Genomic DNA, 19,164 nt, shown 5'->3' with positions numbered 1-19,164 from the left:
ATTTTGAAAAGATACATTTACTCTGAGGGATGCCAACAAAAGGGAAGCTCTTCATGGCCGATGGGGTGTAATGGTTAAACTGCAGGGTTAAGATTTGGGAGACCCGATGTCAAATTCCTCAGCCTCGCCCACCTCACAGGGCTGTTGTGAGGATAAAATGGAGGAGAGGAGAATGATATAAGCCACTTTGGGTCTCCACTGGGGAGAAAGGAGGGGTACAAATGAAGTAAATAATAAATTTTAAGCTCTTCCTCTTTAAACTGGTGGCACATTTAGTCTTCATTGCAAACATGACATAGCAAACAGACAACCCAAATCAGCATCACTCATCAACATATGCTGGCAGCCCTAAGGAGTGAGCGGCTCCATCTATTTCTTTTGCATCTTTCAATTAGCCTTGCTGAAGGAGACTGGGCATTTCTGTCTTTCTCGGCAAAGGCCATGATGCTACTAATCATGACATTAAATAACCATTCACAAACTCTACACTGTAGTTTGTTCCAATCCCATTATTAATTCTGCAGCAAGAAAGGCTCGATCTGGCATCCTGTTCAAATCATGCATACATATTAAACATCATGTGTCAGCCATGGGAAAAAGCAAAGAACTGCTCAGAGCAATGCATCACCCCCTGGACATGTGATCCAGCTACTGCCCTGACTTCTTTATGGAACTAGAGGGGTATATGGCCAGAGTACTGGGCTATGGCTGTGGAAAGCCAGGTTCAAATCCACGCTTACCATGAAACTCATTGCTGTGCCATCCTAAGCAGAGTCACACCATTTTAAGACCACTGACTTCAGTGGATTAAAAAGGGTGTGATTTTGATTAGGAAGACGCTATAGGTGACTACTGGCCAGTCATCCTCATGTGCCTCACAGGGTTGTTGTCAAGGCATAACAGGGTATAACAGAAGAAGAGAGAACTGGGTATCCTGCCCTGAGCACTTTCCTTGAACAGCAAGAACACAGGGAACCCCCTGGGGACACAAGACAAAACTACAATGCAACAACCAGGGTCACAAAAGATCAAGCACTCAGTGTAAATATATTGTTAGTGTATTTTTCCAAAAAGTGCAAAAGTGCAAACGTGCAAAGATATTGTTACATAACACAATATAACAACAATTTAAAGTGCATATTTCATATGTCCAAAGCTATGGTGTGTGCTGTGAGAAGAGTTGCTTTTGGACAGTAAGGAAATGATTTTTTGTAATGTTTTAATTTTTGTACAATATAATATTTCATAATACTGATGGGGGAAGTTCTTTTTCCAGTCCATAGAGTCTAGCCCAAGAAGAAGAAACACCGAAATGGGAATTGGTAACAGCAAGCTAAAGCCCGTCGGCTAGTTCTCATTCCAGCTTTGGACATATGGACAGTTTCCATGCACTTTTTGCACTTCCTCACCACCAGTGATGAACTTTTGGGATTGTATGAATTTATCTACTGATTAATTATCCGATAGACTACCCATGCTTTGATGAAATATGCACTTTAAATTGTTGTTATATTGTGTTATGTAACAATATCTTTGCACGTTTGCACTTTTGCACTTTTTGGAAAAACACACTAACAATATATTTACATTGAGTGCTTGATTTTTTGTGACCCTGGTTGTTGCACTTTCCTTGAACGGCAGGATTTTAAAAAGCAGTATGATTTCAGCAGGAATTTCTTACATATTTAAGTATATCTAAGCAGTTGTAATAGCAAAACACATTTTAAGTGAGAGCAGAATTGCATCAAACCCTGTACTAGACACGAGGGCCAGTGAAAAGGTAAGTTCAAAGTCTCCTCCTTTCCGGAGCCATACGGCTATTATCTGCAGCACCAGAAACAAGGAGCTCCGTTTCCATTGACGAAGGATGTATCTTTATTATCCTCCCTCTCCAGGTGGAATCCTTACTGCAGCCTTTTCTAAACAGGACATTAGAATTTTAATTGGATAAGCCAAAGATTTCCCAGGAAAGGCAAATGGAAACAGACTGGAGGCTGAAATCCAGCATGGAGCAGAGTGAAAAAATGTGGAGTTCACCCTCTGGGTGCAGCAAAGGGGTTACCTGTTTCACATTGTATCCAGTCTTTGCACTAGTTTCAATAAACATCACACTCAGTTCTTTGGCTCTTTGTTCACCTTCTTCTGTAGTAATTTGCCTGAAGAGAAAGATGTAAATGAGAGAGATGATAACAGGGCACTAGATCTTAAAGACGAGAGCCCATCATTGCAGCTCCCCCTATTTCCTATCAGTTATGTGAGGATTAGAAGACTCCCAGGTCTCAGAACCTACATGACCTGCCATCATCTCAGCTTTAAGAGACCACCTCACAATACAAACTGAGGAGATGAAGATACTGCATCAGTGTTTATTCTTAGAAAAAGCCGCCTACTGCTACTCTACTCAAGCTGTAAGACAGCGTTTTGAACTCCTAAAAATGTTTTCTTTAATCAATGATGTTGAATACGTTCCTCGAAGTTTTAACCGCACATGGAGCAAACAGATACGTGCTGAGGATCAACTGATTCTGCCAGGAGAGACAGTATTCCGACATGTTACGGAACAGTCAAAACTGATCTCGTAGTAGGCTTTATTTGGAAAAGTCATCCTGTGATGTAAATATGTTGACAAGACAAAAGAAGGTTGTTTTGGTCAAATCTGAATTCCAGATGCACATATAAGCTGTTAACAGAACAAGTCACTTCTGATATCCTCTGATATCCTTTTATGATTACCCCTGTCACATGGCAATGGCACAATAGAAAGCCATTTCTGCCATGACCTAAGCCTTCAGTTTCAAGACTTGCCTCCAACTATGGCCAATGAGTGAATGACAAAAGCACATCTCCTGTGTTGCAGCAGCGGAAGCTATTCCTCCAAATTATGCTAAGCCATAGGGATCCCATTCCCCGCTCCCAGCCTCCATCGCCTGCCACCTCTCACCAGCCAGTGGGGAGAAAGGTGAGGGAATGAGGCAAGAACCCCCCAGAGGGTGCTCCTGCACGCTCAGTAATACTTCCATGTCATACAGGGAATTACATCATTCCCACTGCAACGTGAAAGTGTGAGTTGCGTCAGGGGCCAACTGGGTAGAAATTGGCCCCAAACTCCCAATTGGCCCCTGGAGTGACTCCGTGCTTCCGTGTCATGTTGGTAATGAACGTGGAAGCATTCAAGAGCGCATATGCGCTGTGTGCATGAGGTGAATACTCCTGTCACACCCCTAACAACCTCCCCATCCCCCGCTTTTCAGCCTCGGGGGATCTGGCAACCCTAAAGCCATCCCTTCCACAAGTCACATTTTCTAGCACAGCGATATTCAGGTCATATTGTGTCATCCAGAGCCAGTTTCGTGTAGCAGTTAAGAGCACAGGACTCTAATCTGGAGAGCCGGGTTTGATTCCTCACTCCTCCACTTGAAGCCAGCTGGGTGATCTTGGGCTAGTCACGGCTCTCCGGAGCTCTCTCAGCCCCACCCACCTCACAGGGTGTTTTGTTGTGGGGACAATAATGACATACTTTGTAAACAGCTCTGAGTGGGCATTAAGTTGTCTTGAAGGGCGGTATATAAATTGAATGTTATTATCCTTCAAATAACGTTTCAATGAGGTGCTACACCTTGTAGTTCCACTTACACTTCACGCCATGTTTCCTTTTATGTGTCAGTCCCTATTGTGTTAAAAGAAAAGCTTCCCTTCCTTCCTTGGGCAATCTCAGTGTTATTGTCTGATAACTTTCCTGACAATCAAACCTCTGCTATAGTGGCTTCCTTTTTAGCCACGGTGATAAAGAAACAAGATTTTCATGAGTTTAGATAGTTTAAAGTGATAATGACGAGTTATGTCTATGTGAATTGGGTATGTTCAAGTGTACAGTTCATATTTTGTTGGTGTTTGTATGGCTTATGGCTTTGGTCGGAAAGCAATAAACATTATTATTATTATTATTATTATTATTATTATTATTATGATTAGTCAGTCAACCAACTGACTTCTGGTACAACTGTTTAGCAAACTCTCCCAAAGAGACAGACTTAGTCCATGTGGTGCATGCAGATAGGTTTGACTAGCATTTGAGAATATGGGCATTCAAGCTAAATGTAGGACTGGCACAAGGTGGACCAAAGGGTAGGACATCCCCACTCTGCTCGCAGATCAAGAGCTTATTCTTGAGATTTGTTTCATGCAGGCACATCAGCTCTCTGGCTATTCAAGGTGAGCCCTGCTACTAATGTAAAAACTCATGAGAAATTAAGAGACAGCATGAGAGAAAGCAAGCCAACTTAAGGTCCTCAGAGAATGCCACCACATTTGGACAAGAGGCCACAAACCACTGTCTCTCTAGGAGTACCAGCCTAACAGTAAAGGTTCAGTTGTTCCCACAGAACCTTCTTACTTACTCGGGGGGAGGGATTCCTTGCAACAACAGTTACAGCAAACTGTCCTCGGGTGCTTTCAGCTGCATTATGACCCAGTTGTTTCACTGCAGAAGAGGGTCAGAACAGAGTCCTCCTGCACTGAGCATTCAGAAAGCCTGCCAGAAAGCTTTTTGGCTAATGCAAGAAAAAAGTCTTCTTTCTACCTCATTAAATTACCTTTTGTCCGCAAGGTCAGTTTTATTCCCCACCAGCATGATTATAACATCACTTCCTCTCTCTGTTCGCACATCATCAATCCATTTGGAAGTTTGTTGGAAGGAATTCAGATCTGTAATGTAAAGAGAAAAAATTCAGCAAGGACAAAACACTGTAACTTGCAAGAAGAGTGTACTTGTACACTTCGAGGACTTAACAGTTTGCCAGCACAGTACAGAGCAAGGTCAAGTGGTTTCCTTTTAGTCAAATGAACCGAGAATTTCTGTACGCTAAGCTCCTGCCTCAATAGGAATCTTTTTACAGACAAAACAAATCACTCACTTGTAATGTCATAGACTACCACCGCAATAGTTGAGTCACGGATGTAGCTGGGAATGAGGCTACGGAACCGCTCCTGGCCCGCTGTGTCCCAAAGCTGAAGTCGGACCTGCTGGTACCAGTCCAGGGAGAAACAGAAAGACAAAGACAGAAAAGAGAGAAAACTATTCTTTAGAGAGAAGGGTGTTAGAAAGAATGTTATAGAACTGCAAAGATGTGCCTTGCAGAACAGAAATCCAAACCATACACACAGCTCAAGCAGACAACCCACTGGGGAGGAAGAAATAAAACCACCCCACAGCATGAGGCTGCAGCTTGTGGATCCCACACTGCTAACGGTGGTGTTTTCATGTCCTGCAAGAGGTTCAAACAGGGAAAAATTCCTGGCACTGGGGGAAAATGCCACCATCAGGGAAACAGATCTGAGATCTGCCCATGGTGTTTTTTTGTTATCACAGAACAAACTCCTGCCCCAACCTCACTAAACAAGGCTACCGGCCCAGTCAACGGTACAGATATAGCGAATCTGTCCAGGGCACTCAACTGCAGCCTTTGCATTTTAGAGGACAACAGTAGACGTTGGGGAGGGGGTGAAGAAGGCAGCCTGTAGAAAGGCTGTGCTCTTCTCAAAACTATTCTGTGGCATGTTCATCAGTGGAAGTACCGGGAAAGCATACTGCAGCTATTCTACAAAGACAGTACACCTGGTTCGTTTCGTGGCTTGACCTTCCATTAAGTATGAAGCCAAACAGATTTTCAGCAAGTGGACAGAGGTTATGTCCTCCCTGGTGGAGCACAAGCTGCATTCATTTGATACTTGAGCCCTACTCATAAAAGAGAATATGAGTACCCTACACCAACAGTATCCAATGTAATGAAGTTAATATGCAATGTTTAGAACACTACTTGAACTCACACAATCTTAGGTTAAAAGTCCTTGCTCAGCAATGAAGATCGTTGTCCAGACACACAGTCAACCAAGCTTAACAATTAATTGAAAACAACAAACAAACGTGTCCATAAAGAGAGCATGGAAAGCAAAAACTGAAATTTGCTATCGGAGCAAGCAGCATGTAACATGCCCACCACCAAGAATTTGTTTTATTCCAGCACACGAGGTTGCTGTATAGAGTCAGATCAGTAGTCTACCTATCTCAACAGGCAGTGAAAATGCCCCCTCAACATTTGCTCTTCTAAGAGCTGGGGAGGAAGGGGGAGTCTTGGGTGGGGAAAACTCTGGTAATCTCAAAACTAAGCACGCATCTTCCTGCTCTTTCTTTGTATTTTGGTAAGCATAAGCTCAGCTTTGTGTGGGTTCAGAGGCCACCAATTTCAGGAAAAGGGAAAAAAATCTTTTTAAGCACTTAGTTACAAAAAGAAAAAGCATACAGTGGACTAACAGCATGTGAGCAAAGGCAAATATAGAGCATTCAAAAGCTGTAATTTTCCCTACGTCTAAAGCCTACCCCCTAAGACGGTAACTAAAGAGGTAGGCACAACCACCTTTACATTTTCCAGATTGCTGGTTTGCACTTTGTGCTTGTCTCTGCCTTTTTGGGGGGTTTTCTGTATTCTGACCATGTGCTCTGGTCTCATGCCAAATATCTAAATTTTCTCATGAACAACAGAGATTATCTATATAGCCCACAGACGACTCCCTGCTATCAGCTCAAACCTAGACATTCTGGTAGCCGCCACCGAATACATTCAGATTTTACCAGCAAGGAACAATCCACCCCCCACCCCAGCTCCATCCTGCTCTTTGCAAACTAGAATTTGAAAGGAAAAGAACTGCTTCTTCCCCTTTTTGACAACCTTAGCTTAGCCTCGGAGCATTCAGAGTGCAAATTTAACATTCTCCTTGCAGTGTTGTAAATTTTTACACACATGGCTGGGATGAAGTGGTATTTCACCCCTCACCCGATTCCTAAATCTCTGCAGAGATTTGCACACTGTTTTGTGTCAATTTGGCTGGTCCTAATAAAAAAAGTATTACACAGATTTTGTTCTTGTTTTTGGATTTTGTGGGGACTTATCCGGCTGTTTACATCTTTTTCTGGAGAGGCTGGGCGCCAGCTACTCAAGACGGCACATGACAGCGAAGGAAAGAAGGAAGAGTATTGTTCTCATGTCACATGCTCAAAACCAGCGCACCTCCACTCAGACAAACCCAAGGGCATATATTCTACTATCATTACCATCTACTACATCAAAAAAGCTTTAAAAAAATGCAAATTATTTGAAGCGTGGGAAAGGAGAACTTGCCCTTTCCTTTCCAGGTGGCTTCTCATCTAAAACTCTCAAAAGTTTGAACAGGGAAGGAAAGAAGTGGAGGTGAGAAGTACAAAAGCAGTACGGTGGAAGAAGAAACGGAGGGCAGCCAAACAGGAAGCAAAAGAGGGGTAAGAATAACTGAACTGCTGGTATCAGCCACACTTGCCCCTCACACGTAGCCACCTAAATGTGCTTTATTTTATCTGTTTTCCTGATCAAACATTTCTGCTCGACTCCTTTTAGAAAAACTCTAAGCTATGATATAGCAAATACCCTTTGAATTTAAGTGCAAATTGAACACAACCAGCTAAACTCCAATGAATTTGCACTGGGAAGTTTTTGGGGAAAAAACCCCCTTCTTAATTGGTCCATCAATGACACAGGGAACGGAGGAACACGAAGAATTGAACCAAGAACCTCATACTGTGGAATGGGGCCACTGCATGAAGAACTATAAACACAGAACAAGGGATTATTTTCAAAACAGTTTGTTTTTAATTGGGGGCATCAGCTCTAGATTTGATGTTCTAGAGCCTCCATTTCTAGTTACAAGGGCGGAAACTGGGAAATGAGCCAATATTACTGTCTATCATTTTCACAGCCACGTCATCAGGTCTTCCTTTGAGAAGTTCATATGCGTGGTAAACAACCCATGACAGAGCAAAGGGTGATTCCCCACCCAATTCTTCCCTCAGCAGCTGCATCTAAGCGGACTCAAACCTATCTGGCTTTTCCGATTCCTGTCTACATCAATATCAAGTAGACATTTGCAGGGGAGCATTAGCTTGTACCAAAATATTGCACAGGGCATAACATATTCAACTTTCATGTGTGTTCCACAAGAGCCAAGAGGTTATACTGTATCCAGTGTTATTACTAGAAAAACAAATTAAGGCAGTGGCAAAAAATGCTTTCTACAATCTCACTCTGGCCTGGAAGATGGCTTCTTATCTTGACACGGGTGACCTGGCCACTTGGATCTATGCAATGGTAACATCAAGGCTTGACTATTGTAATGCTCTATATATAGGTCTCCCAACTAAGTTGACTAGGAGACTCCAAATGATGCAAAACACTGCAGCTTGACTGTTATCAGGAGTGAGCAGAAGCATGAACGTCACTCCCGTGTTACAGTTGCTCGACTGGCTACCTATCAGTTACTGTGCTCAGTTCAAAGCATTAGCTATTACATACAAAGTTCTTCACAGCTTTGGTCTGGCATACCTACGGGACCGCCTCCCTATGTTACTCCACGGTAGCTTCGCTCATCTGAACAGGGTCTCCTGCAGGTGCCAGGCTGCACACAGGTGAAGTAAACTGCAGTCCGTACATGGGCTTCCTCTGTAGTGGCTCCTATCCTGCGAAATGACCTGCCCGAGAAGGTCAGGAGAGCCCCCATTCTCCTGGCTTTCCATAAAAGATGCAAAACCAAACTATTCAAAAAAGCTTTTTACTCAAATGAGAGGGGTGTATTGTAGGGATGAGGTCTCAGATGGCTCGCTAATGAGTTAGGGACCATAGACTTCACCATTATGTTGCTTTACATATTATCTGCTGCTTTAAATATGTACTCCTATGTACCACCAGTGCTCCATGTTGTCTAACGTTAGTCCTAGAATTGATTATGTTCTGCTTCAGTATTTTTTCTACTCTGTATTGAATTCTTGCTAATACTATTTCTTTTAAACTTGTATCTATTTACCCTATGGCATTGTTTATGGAAATGTCCTTGATAGTTTACTGAAATGTACTTGATACTGATTGTACTAATCTCATACCGTGTAATCCACCTTGCATCTCAGTGAGAAATGCCGACTATAAACAACATAAATAAATAAATGAACAAACCCCACCTTGAAAGCAGAAAGGCTTCTTAAAATCTGCTTTCCTCCCCTCTTTTTTATTTTGCACCGTCTCGCCTAATGAAGAGTTCCGGGGAGCTTGAAAACTTGCACACTGTTATGTTTCATTAGGTTGGTTCTAATGAAGAGATTACAGGGATGCTGGTTTTGTCTTTTACTTTTGGACCAATGCCGCTGCCAACAACTTGCTTGGGAAGTTCCGGTACTGATGACCTCCTCATTCAGCGATGTGGACTGCCAGGGACACACAAGAACTCGGCATGGTACCAGCATCTCCGTGCATGCATGCCAAGAGGCTTAGACTTGCAATGACTGTCTCCCCAAATCTTTTTCAGGTCTCTGTGAAAGCTTACCTCAAACTGAAGGTATTAGCTAAAAGAAGCAGCATGGTACTTCGGCTACTGCCTGGAAGGTGGGCTGATGCCCCTGAGAAGGTTGTCCTCTTGAGTGTTTTAAATGATGCTACAGTTCTCCCTCTGCCACAGTAATATCTATTTAGTATTTATGTCCACATTATCTTGCTAGCTCTCCAGTTATTCATAGTTAGCCTATCATTGTTGCTATATAAATCATGCAAGAAACAAGAAAAATATTTCAAAAATGCCTGCAGAATATCTTTAGAGAATGAAAGCGGTGCAAACAATTCTCCCACAAGCCAACCGAAGGTTAAGCCTTAGTGCCAGCACATGATAGTGGTGAATGCTGGACAAGGACTGGGGAAAGCTAGATTTAAACTCCAGTTGGTTAGGAATTTCTGCGAGTGACCTAGGCCACCTTTAGGCAACTTCAAAGGGTAGTTGCACAGATAAAGCTGGGGCAAGATACAAACTTAATTCTATGCAAAATATTCCCTTCCCCAACTCACAAACATTTATACATCTATAGAATTATCTTTGGGAAAAAGTAAAAGCTGAGAAGTTGGGCACTGAACCCCCCCCCCCAACACTGAGGACGTATTTACTCCTAAATTAATTCAATGGCAGGATGTGAAAATCAACTTGCTCATTCTTGCTGACACACATGAATACAAGAGTTCAAAAAGTTATTGCATATACCACTACAGCAGCAAGAAATGTACATGTCACATTAAAAGCAGGATAATTTAACAGCATTTAATGCATGTATTAAAAAATTACGGGATTTGCCAAGCCGTCAAAATTAATTATCTTGCAGTCAGTGAAGAGGGAAACTCAACAGGTTTTATCAAAACAGGTATTTGAGAATTTGCATTTGGGTATCCCAAAGGAGGACTCTCTTCTGTATTATAAACATAATAAAATACTCCTAAATAGGGTTTAAAAGGTCCGAATAAAGATTAGTCATCCTCCCTAGCCATGACAGGTTCTACCACATCGTCCTTGATGGATTGAGTCTCTTGTTTCTTTAGTGGCAATGGCAGGAATAGATCCTCTCCTCCTTTCAGAGCAAGGCCATCCTCACAGAGCCTAAGCCCCAATACCTACTTGTAACATCAAAGACAATGACAGCCGCAGCAGAGTCCCGGATGTAGCTGGGAATGAGGCTGCGGAATCTCTCCTGGCCTGCTGTATCCCACAGCTGCAGCCTGATCTGGGAAAACAGAAAGTGTACGGGAAGGGAGGAGGGGGAAGTGGTGAAGAAGGGGAGGGAAGGAAGAGCAGGAATATGGAAAACAAAATGAAAACAAAAAAAAATGTGAAATAAAAAGGTGCAAACTCTTGAGGCAAAACAATGCAAGCGTCAAAGGAAAAAGTTAAATGAAACAAAAATGCAGTGCAAAAGAAAAAAGGGTCTGCCAAAAGATACCTTGTCTCTTTCTCCAATGGTTCTCTTCAACAGCGCAAATCAGTAACGGGTTCTCTTCACGTGTCTTAACCACCAGGTTTAATCAAGCTTTTAACCCCATTTTTACCCATAGTAGGAACAATTACATAAAGCAGATCAAAGCGGCAAGGAGCCTGGATGCTCAGCCCTTGACGACATTTGTTCCTGGCACCCTAGCTCCTGCTCCTCTTATTACACACACTGTTCCTACAAGGGAAGAAAGGGGTTAAAACAGTCGTTTACTTATGCCTACATTATGGGATCCAGTCTGTGAATCGAGTGAGTATTGCCATCCCTGACTCAATTCAAAATCTGGCCCATTTTTTTTTAAACTAATGGCTGACTCAAAGTCCCCAGCCTGGTTGGCCAAGATTCATCTGAAACTAAGAATTCTCCTGTGCTATAAACCAAATCCCTAAGTCCTGAAGGATAAAGGGTTTTCACACTATTGTTAAGAGTGAGAGAGATAACAAAAAGTACAATAACGGCAGCTGAAACAACCCGGACTGCACGATTAGAATTGCAGGCTTACAGTGAAGGCAAACATGCCTTCTATTACCCATCAGTTCTCATTTCCAGTGCATCAGTCCTCTGAATAATGACGTCTCTCCAGCACAGACAAGGGCTCGCGTGTCCTAAGGCAAAACTCTGCAACTTCATCAGCCACAGAGCTCTGCAAGCTGCTTCAGTGGCAAGAACTGCTGCTGCTAACTGAACTGCATATTGCTATGGTTATTGTCAGTCATTTCAGGACCTAATGACAGTGAAAGGCGGGGCACAGATTTAGTAAAGGACAAGCTTGTCTTAAGCCTGATAGTCAAAGGCAAGACAATACTAGAGGCACAGCCTAGGTGCTACAGACCACAGTCATAATGTGGTCATATCACAAAGTGAGAAGCAGTGTAGCTCTGTAGACAGTGTTTGGGTCAGACCTCAGTGGTCCAGGTTTGGCCCAGGCATAACTATGAAGCTGTGTGTGTGTGGGGGGGGGGGCGCTTAGGACAAATCTCTCTTTCCCCAGAATAAACACTGTCCTTGTAACAAAAATGAGGTAAGGATTGTATAGCGCTACAGTATGGATTCTCCTCTTTCATTCCCTTTTTTAAAAGTACATTCCTATTCCTTGTGGGCAGGGATAATAATGCTTGGGAACACAAGTCTAATCCACGCAGTACAATCACCACAGGGAGTTTTTGTTTTTATATGACATATTTGTTCCTGTAGACATTTGGCATGATGAGTTGTTAGTTTGCCACTAAAAATTCATTAATGCTTTCTCATGATCTTTTTGGTCTGTGGCAGTTAAAATGTTTGCTCCTGGGAAATAGGCTTTTAGTATGTGCTAGCAAAGTGTTCTGAGTTATCACGGAATATCTAGCTATTTATGTGTTTATGGTTCTCCTTCAAAATAATGGCTTCTACAAGTTCCTTTAAATAGTCAGGAGTGACTTGCAATGGGATATGTTCCTCCATGGCAACTTTGCTCATTTTAACAGGGTTTCCTGCAGGTGCCACCCTGCACATGGGGCAAAAATCAGCAGCAGCCCATACACAGGCTCTCTCTGTGGTGGCCCCTACCCTGTAGAACAGCCTGCCTGAGGGGGTCAAGAGAGCCCTCATTCTCGTAGCTTTCCGCAAACAATGCAAAACCTGATTATTCAAAAAGGGTCTTGTATTGTAGGGAGGGGGTCTCAGATGCTTCGCGAATGAGTTAGGGGCCATAGACTTTACCACTATGTTGCCTTACGTACTACCCGCTGTCTTAAATATGTGCTCCTATGAGCTACCTCTGTGCATCATGCTGTCAAATGTCAGCTCTAGAATTGCTTATGTTTTGTTTCAGCATTTCTTCAACTCTGTGCTGGATTCTTACTAATGCTGTGGCATTGTTTATGGAAATGTCCTTGATACTGACTGTACTAATCTGCCTTCAGTCTCAGTGAGAAAGGCAGACTATAAATGACATCAATAACAATTAAATAATAATATGGAAACTCTAAATCTCTTGGGAGCAAACTGTATTAGAAAACTTTTTTTTAAAAAAAAAAATTACGCCACGCAATGCAGATCTACAATAATCATTACAAATAATCTTGCCAGATGTCACTGCACCAGCCAGGAATGTAGTAAATTGTGTATCATCTAGACCAGGCTGTGCAAGTCACGTGATGGGATTTTTTTTTGCACACACTGTCACCCCCCCCCCCCCAAATACCATAGCGCATTTGAAATACATAGCCTGGCTGCTTCTTGCTAAAGACCATGGTTGACATGGATTGCCATGGAATTAAAGGACAGTGATTTACATTAATCAAATACACACATTACAGACTTGTGGAGATTATAGCCCTGCCAAATTAAGCGTACAGATATCCCCGCTCACCGTGCGATCTTCTAGATACATTGTCTTTGAGAGAAAATCAATTCCAATAGTGGCCTGAAAAATAAGAAGAATCATAAGTTACTTTGTATTGTGGTGCACTTCTATTTAAGAGGCATTAGTTCAAGTATTTAAAGTACTTTAATAACACACAAGACAAAGATTAACCACACAAACAAAGAGATTTAATGAATAATGTAAACAAATGCACAATATCCACCAAAACAAAGGAAGAAAGTCACCTGATAAACTTCGGATGTTTTCAATCAAAATCTTGGTATCAATGGGACTGTGCATTATGGGTCTATATAATTTTACGAAACATAGGAGATATAGTGAAATAGTAAATATGGAGGACAACCCATTTGAAAAATTATATAGTATAAAGGATGTCAATAAGAAGGGTATAGCAAGGAAATTATATAATTTAATGAATAAGGATAGAGAATATATGACCAGGTTGATAAAATCTAAATGGGAGAAAGAGCTAAAACTAACAGATCAGAAGATAGATAAATTAATGAAAGATATAAGGGTAATAAAAATGGAAAAATTTAAAGAACTGGAGATGAAAGTAATATTGAAGTGGTATAGGACTCCTTCCCAATTATCCTATATGATCAAGGGAATGAAACCGGATTGTTGGCATTGTAATAGAATAAAAGGCTATTATGCTCATTTATGGTGGGAATGCTCTAAAGTAACAGTCTTCTGGCAGATGATATTGGGAAAGGTAAAGGAGCTTCGCGATGTTGAGATAAATTTAAATGGGGAGATCCTATATATGGGCATCTGGGGGAATAATAAAGTACAGGAAAACAGACAGCACTTGTTAAAAGCCATGATTATAGCTGCCCATGTTGTAACAGCGTATGGATGGAAAGATGCCTCTAAATGGACTTTGGAAAGATGGAATTGGTATCTATACAAATGGATTCAATCAGACATATTATCGATATTAAAACAGGGTAAGACATGGGAAAATAAGATGTTAACGATAAGGAAGAAATGGTCTAGATACACAAGATGGGTAAGAGGAGGAGCGACCAACCAAATTATATTAACAGAACTCCAAAGAGTGTGCTCATGGTTAAAGATATTAAAGCAGATGATTCTTATGGTCGTTCCTCTTGGGGGGGCAGGGAGAAAAGGGGGGAAACAAGCTTGTATCGGATGTATGGATAGTTAAATTTATTCTATATGTATACGTACATGAAGTATAGATTGTATGTGGAGGTAATATTAATGCATACATCAGTACAATAAAAAAAAAATTTTTTTTAAAGGGACTGCGCAGATGTTAGCTGGTTACGAGCAAATCGCAGCCATTTTGCAAGCTAGCAATGTTAGATGAACTGGACAGAACATCTTAGTGTGGGTGTGCGATGAGAAAGCACTGTGCTTCTACTCTACATATGGTGGCTTTCAACCAAGACTGGGTTCTGAATGACCAGTGTTTTCTGTCTGCCTTCTTTAAGTGCATCCTTTGAGAGAAGGCAGATGATGTTAAATATTGAAGAGACAAATTTCTTTGTTGTCAAGCCAGTGATTTGGAAATGATGCAGGCCTTCCTAAGAGGCACTAGTTGTTGCTAGGTAAAACTTTCTAATTTAAGAAAATTATAAGCCATTTTTTTTCAAATTCAAATAATTAAAGAATCAGCATAATAAAAATATAAATTCATCCAGATTTAAAATACATCAATAACACATACAAAAATTCACAACAGCCAATAAGCCAACCCATACCATAATTAAAATACCACCTAGACAACTAAATGGCAGCCAGAAAAATAAGGTTTTATGCCCTCTACATGATGACATAAAGAAGCTGGGCTTTCTATAATATTTTCTAGGATGAGAGCTAGTTTCACTTAATCAATTATTCTATAAAGTTTCTCTCTCTCCTTATCTCCTTGAAGATCAACTCTTGGTTCCAAATAGTGGATGCAACTATTGAAAAAAGTCTGTTCCAAGCCCCTGATAACATTTCCAAGTGGACCAACAAGACTATCTGCTTTCTCCTGCTTAACTGGCAAATAAGATCAAGTAGAGAGAAGTCTTTCAGTTAAATGGGTTTTCAGCCACAAAAGGCTTTAAAGATTAAAAGTGAGGTCTTGAATTTAACCCGGATGTGAAATGGTAGCCAGCACAGCTGCTCTAAAATCAGCTATGTAAGGTTGTGATGTCAACAAATGAGCTGCTGGGGGGCGTGGCGTCGGCTCCGACAGGGATGGACGCTTGAAGCGCGGGCTCCCTCTCAGCTCCACCTTGAAGCCTCTTTAACCTTCCATGGTTTGCGTTCCTAACATCTTAATATGAAGGGTAAGCACGATCAGAATACTAAAAAACAGAATTTAAAAGCTACAAAGTGCTTACAAAGCTTTTTCACAGCGTCACAGCAATCGGCTCTTACGGGAGAGGCAGAGGAAGCAGCAGATAACATGGCGGCCGCGGGAAGCGCGGCAGCTGCTCAAGAAGTCCTCGCCTCTGATCCAGCATTAAAAGTTATGCTGAAGGATTTAGAAAAGAGCATTTTGGATAAAATATCAGTTATGTTAAACCCCTTAACTGAACAAATAAACGAGCTTACTGTGGCAATGAATACTGTTATCCAAAAAACGGACTGTGCGTTAGATCAATCCGTGGCATTACAAGAAGATATACGAGTGCTACAAAAAGAAAGTGACAGTGCTCAGTCCAGGATTTTGTATCTTGAACTCCAGGTCCGGAGCCAGAATTTGAAGTTCAGGGGTTTGGATGAATCTATTACTGCAAAGTCCGATCTCTCCCATTTTCTATCTACTTGGCTGGCGGAATTGCTGCAGCTGGAGGAGGGTGCAGTTCCAGTCATATCTAAGGCTTACAGGGTTGGTCCTGTGAAGTCAGAAAAACAAAAAGGCCCTAGGGATATAATAGCGGTTTTTACTGACTGGAGGTTAAGGAAGAAAATGTTGGAGATGGCAAGGGCACAGAAATCGTTAACGTACAAGGAAATGAGAGTGTCTGTGTATACTGATTTACCCAAGGAAGTTTTAGAAAAAAGGAAAAGACTTAAACAAATAACTGACGAGCTGCAAAAAGCCCATATGGAATATCGCTGGGTGAATCTTTGTAATCTCCGTGTCAAGTTTAATGGCAAGATATTTTATGCTTCTGATCTGGATTCAGGTTTTCTTCTCTTACAACAAGTTGGAATATCACCTGCAATGGAACTGGAACTTACATCTCAAAAAAGAAAACGGAGCCAGCCTTTAACCCCTCAGAAGGGTAGTAAAATTCCAGTTCTTAATAACTAATACTTACTATTGATGTCTGTGGATATAAGAATGTAAATGGAACGTGACTCTTTTAATTTGCTTTGTATGATCATGAGGCTCGTGGGTTGAGATGTTTAAGCCTGCCTAATAGCCTCTGAAGAGACAGTCCTTTTTGTTAGGTTTTTATACGATAACTGCAGTGAGAAGACTTTCTTGCTGGGTTATTAAGGGCTGTTTAGTATTTTCTTTAGATTTCATAACTATATACACAAATTGATAATACTGTTATTTAATAAGTAATTAATATATAGTAGTTTATTAGCTTGTTATATTTAGAATTTATAAGGTAGTTAAGTTGTGTTCTTAAGATTAGGTGTAAATCCTTTAGATAAGTTTTTTTTCTTTTTTTTGTTTGTTTGTTAAGATTTTCCAAATTGTAGCTTTGTTAAATTGTAATAGTTTACACACATTAGGGGTAGTATTTCCACTTTTAAGAAGTTTTTCAGAGTTACATAGACAAATTTAACTTAAGGGGGGAAGAAAGGGGGGGAAACTTTACTGTTAAGAATTTTGGTTATAACATATTTGGAATAAGTGTTGTCATATCAGACTAAGGATTTTGTTTATTAAAGACTTTTTTGGTGTTGTTAATTCACGATTGCTGAATTAAATTTGTTCATTTAAAACCCTAAAAAAAAAGAGAGAGAGAGAGAGAGAGAGAGTGAGAAGCGAGGAGTAAGGGGGAGAAGAAAGGTCAATTGGCTAGAGACAGTGTGTAGTTGATATAACAAGGAAAGCATTTGATTTGCCTTATATCAGGGTCTGAATACATAGGAATGGCTACTATTTCGAATCTAAATATTATTTCTCAGAATGTTCGTGGTTTAAATAATTTAGTTAAGAGAAAACGTATTATGTCCAATCTGTCAAAAATTAATACGGATATAGTTTTCTTACAAGAAACTCATCTTCATGCGACAAATGAAGCAGAACTTAAAGCTGCATGGTTGCAATATCAATATCACGCTAAAGGATCCTCAAAGTCTAGGGGAGTTGCAATCTTGCTGTCTAAAAATATTCAATTTTTCCATAAAGCTACATTAAAGGACATGAGAGGGCGATATTTATTTGTCAAAGGGCAGATCAATGGTCATTTATACACCTTAGTATCGATGTATGCACCCAATGATAACCAATTGGCATTTATAGAGGATACATTTCAAAAATTAAAAAAATTTCAGGAGGGTTCTGTCATAGTGGGTGGAGACCTTAACTATATAGCAAACTATACTATGGATAAATCTCATTTCAAAAATAGGAAATTTAAAAATTCTAAACAAGACACACGACTACCTGCAAAATTTAATCAATTTCATTTAGTAGACATTTGGAGGGAACAAAACAAATTAGAAAAAGATTTCACTTATTTTTCGCCTCGCCATAATATTTACACTAGAATAGATTACATACTCTTATCTGATAATCTGGTTAAAAAAACGCAACAAGTTAAAATAGGAAACATTGAGTATTCTGATCATGCTTGGGTACGATGTGTATTATCTATGGATACAGATGTTATAAAGGAAAGACACTGGACATTTAATAAAAATTTGATATTTAATGAAAGTAATGTAAAAGCGATTGAACAATATATTAATCAGTATCTTGTAGAAAATCAAACTGAAACAATCTCTCCACATCTGGTATGGGACGCTCTTAAAGTGGTGATTCGAGGTCAATTAATAGCTTTGTCAGCATATTTAAATAAGAAGAAAAAACTTCAGAAACAAGAAATCTTGAATAGAATTCTATGTCTAGAAAACCTGCATAAAGAAAGGGGTAGTAAGAAAATTTACAAACAACTGTTAAATGAACGAAAATTGTTAGATTCTCTGGAAACAAATCAGATTCAAAGAAATCTATTGTTTTTAAAACAAAAATATTGGTATAATTCTCCAAGGACTTTACGTTATTTATCTTGGAAAGTAAAAGAAAAGAGGATTGTAAGATCTATTAGAATTATTCAAGATGATACTGGCCAATGTCATACTAAGCCGGCAGAAACAGTGCAGGTCTTTAAAGATTTTTACTCTAAATTATATTCATCTAGTAATCCCAATAAGACAAAGATTGAAGAATTTTTGTTAAACCATAAAGCTATTAGGAAAATAACAGAAGCACATCGTCAAATATTAGAAAATCCAATTTCTAGTTCAGAAGTATTAGATTCAATTAAAAATTTAAAGAACAATAAGGCTTCAGGGCCAAATGGCTATTCATCTGAGTTTTATAAGAAGTTTGCAACGATATTGACCCCTCCATTAGTGTCTGTGTGTAATAACATATTTAAATCAGGTACACTTCCCCATTCTTGGTCAGAGGCTACTATAACAATGATTCCCAAACAGGGTAAAAATATCTTACAACCTGGTTCTTATAGACCAATATCACTTCTAAACGTAGATTATAAGATTTTTACGTCCATATTAGCTAAACGTCTCAGTTCATTTGTTGGGAATTATATACATCATGATCAAGTAGGGTTTATACCCAAAAGAGATATATCTGATAATATCTATAAAGCCCTCAATATTCTTTCGTTTAGTAAATTGCATCAAACTCAAACATTGTTTTTGTCATTAGATATTGAAAAAGCGTTTGATTCATTGGAAATTT

At 40.2% G+C, this 19,164-nt stretch overlaps 1 protein-coding gene across 3 annotated transcripts in view; it reads right to left on the bottom strand.

Annotated features, from left to right (window-relative positions):
• LOC129341203 (ras-related protein Rab-6A-like) overlaps positions 1 to 19,164 on the bottom strand; it is a 42,326-nt gene that overhangs the window by 6,061 nt on the left and 17,101 nt on the right. Inside the window, exons 3-6 of one of the 3 annotated variants that reach the window (XM_054996255.1) lie at positions 13,233 to 13,286; positions 10,510 to 10,615; positions 4,593 to 4,704; positions 2,063 to 2,156 (exon numbers count right to left, since the gene is read on the bottom strand). In XM_054996255.1, coding sequence (XP_054852230.1) covers positions 2,063 to 2,156; positions 4,593 to 4,704; positions 10,510 to 10,615; positions 13,233 to 13,286 — 366 coding nt within the window. Of the gene's footprint in view, positions 1 to 2,062; positions 2,157 to 4,592; positions 4,705 to 4,913; positions 5,493 to 10,509; positions 10,616 to 13,232; positions 13,287 to 19,164 lie in introns of those variants that run through there. The other 2 variants (XM_054996256.1, XM_054996254.1) reach the window with 2 other exon arrangements.

The sequence above is a fragment of the Eublepharis macularius genome, chromosome 13 (genome assembly GCF_028583425.1).
Source record: "Eublepharis macularius isolate TG4126 chromosome 13, MPM_Emac_v1.0, whole genome shotgun sequence".
NCBI lineage: Eukaryota > Metazoa > Chordata > Lepidosauria > Squamata > Eublepharidae > Eublepharis > Eublepharis macularius.
Note: the sequence above shows the minus strand (reverse complement) of the source record. Positions and strands in the feature narration are given on the sequence as shown.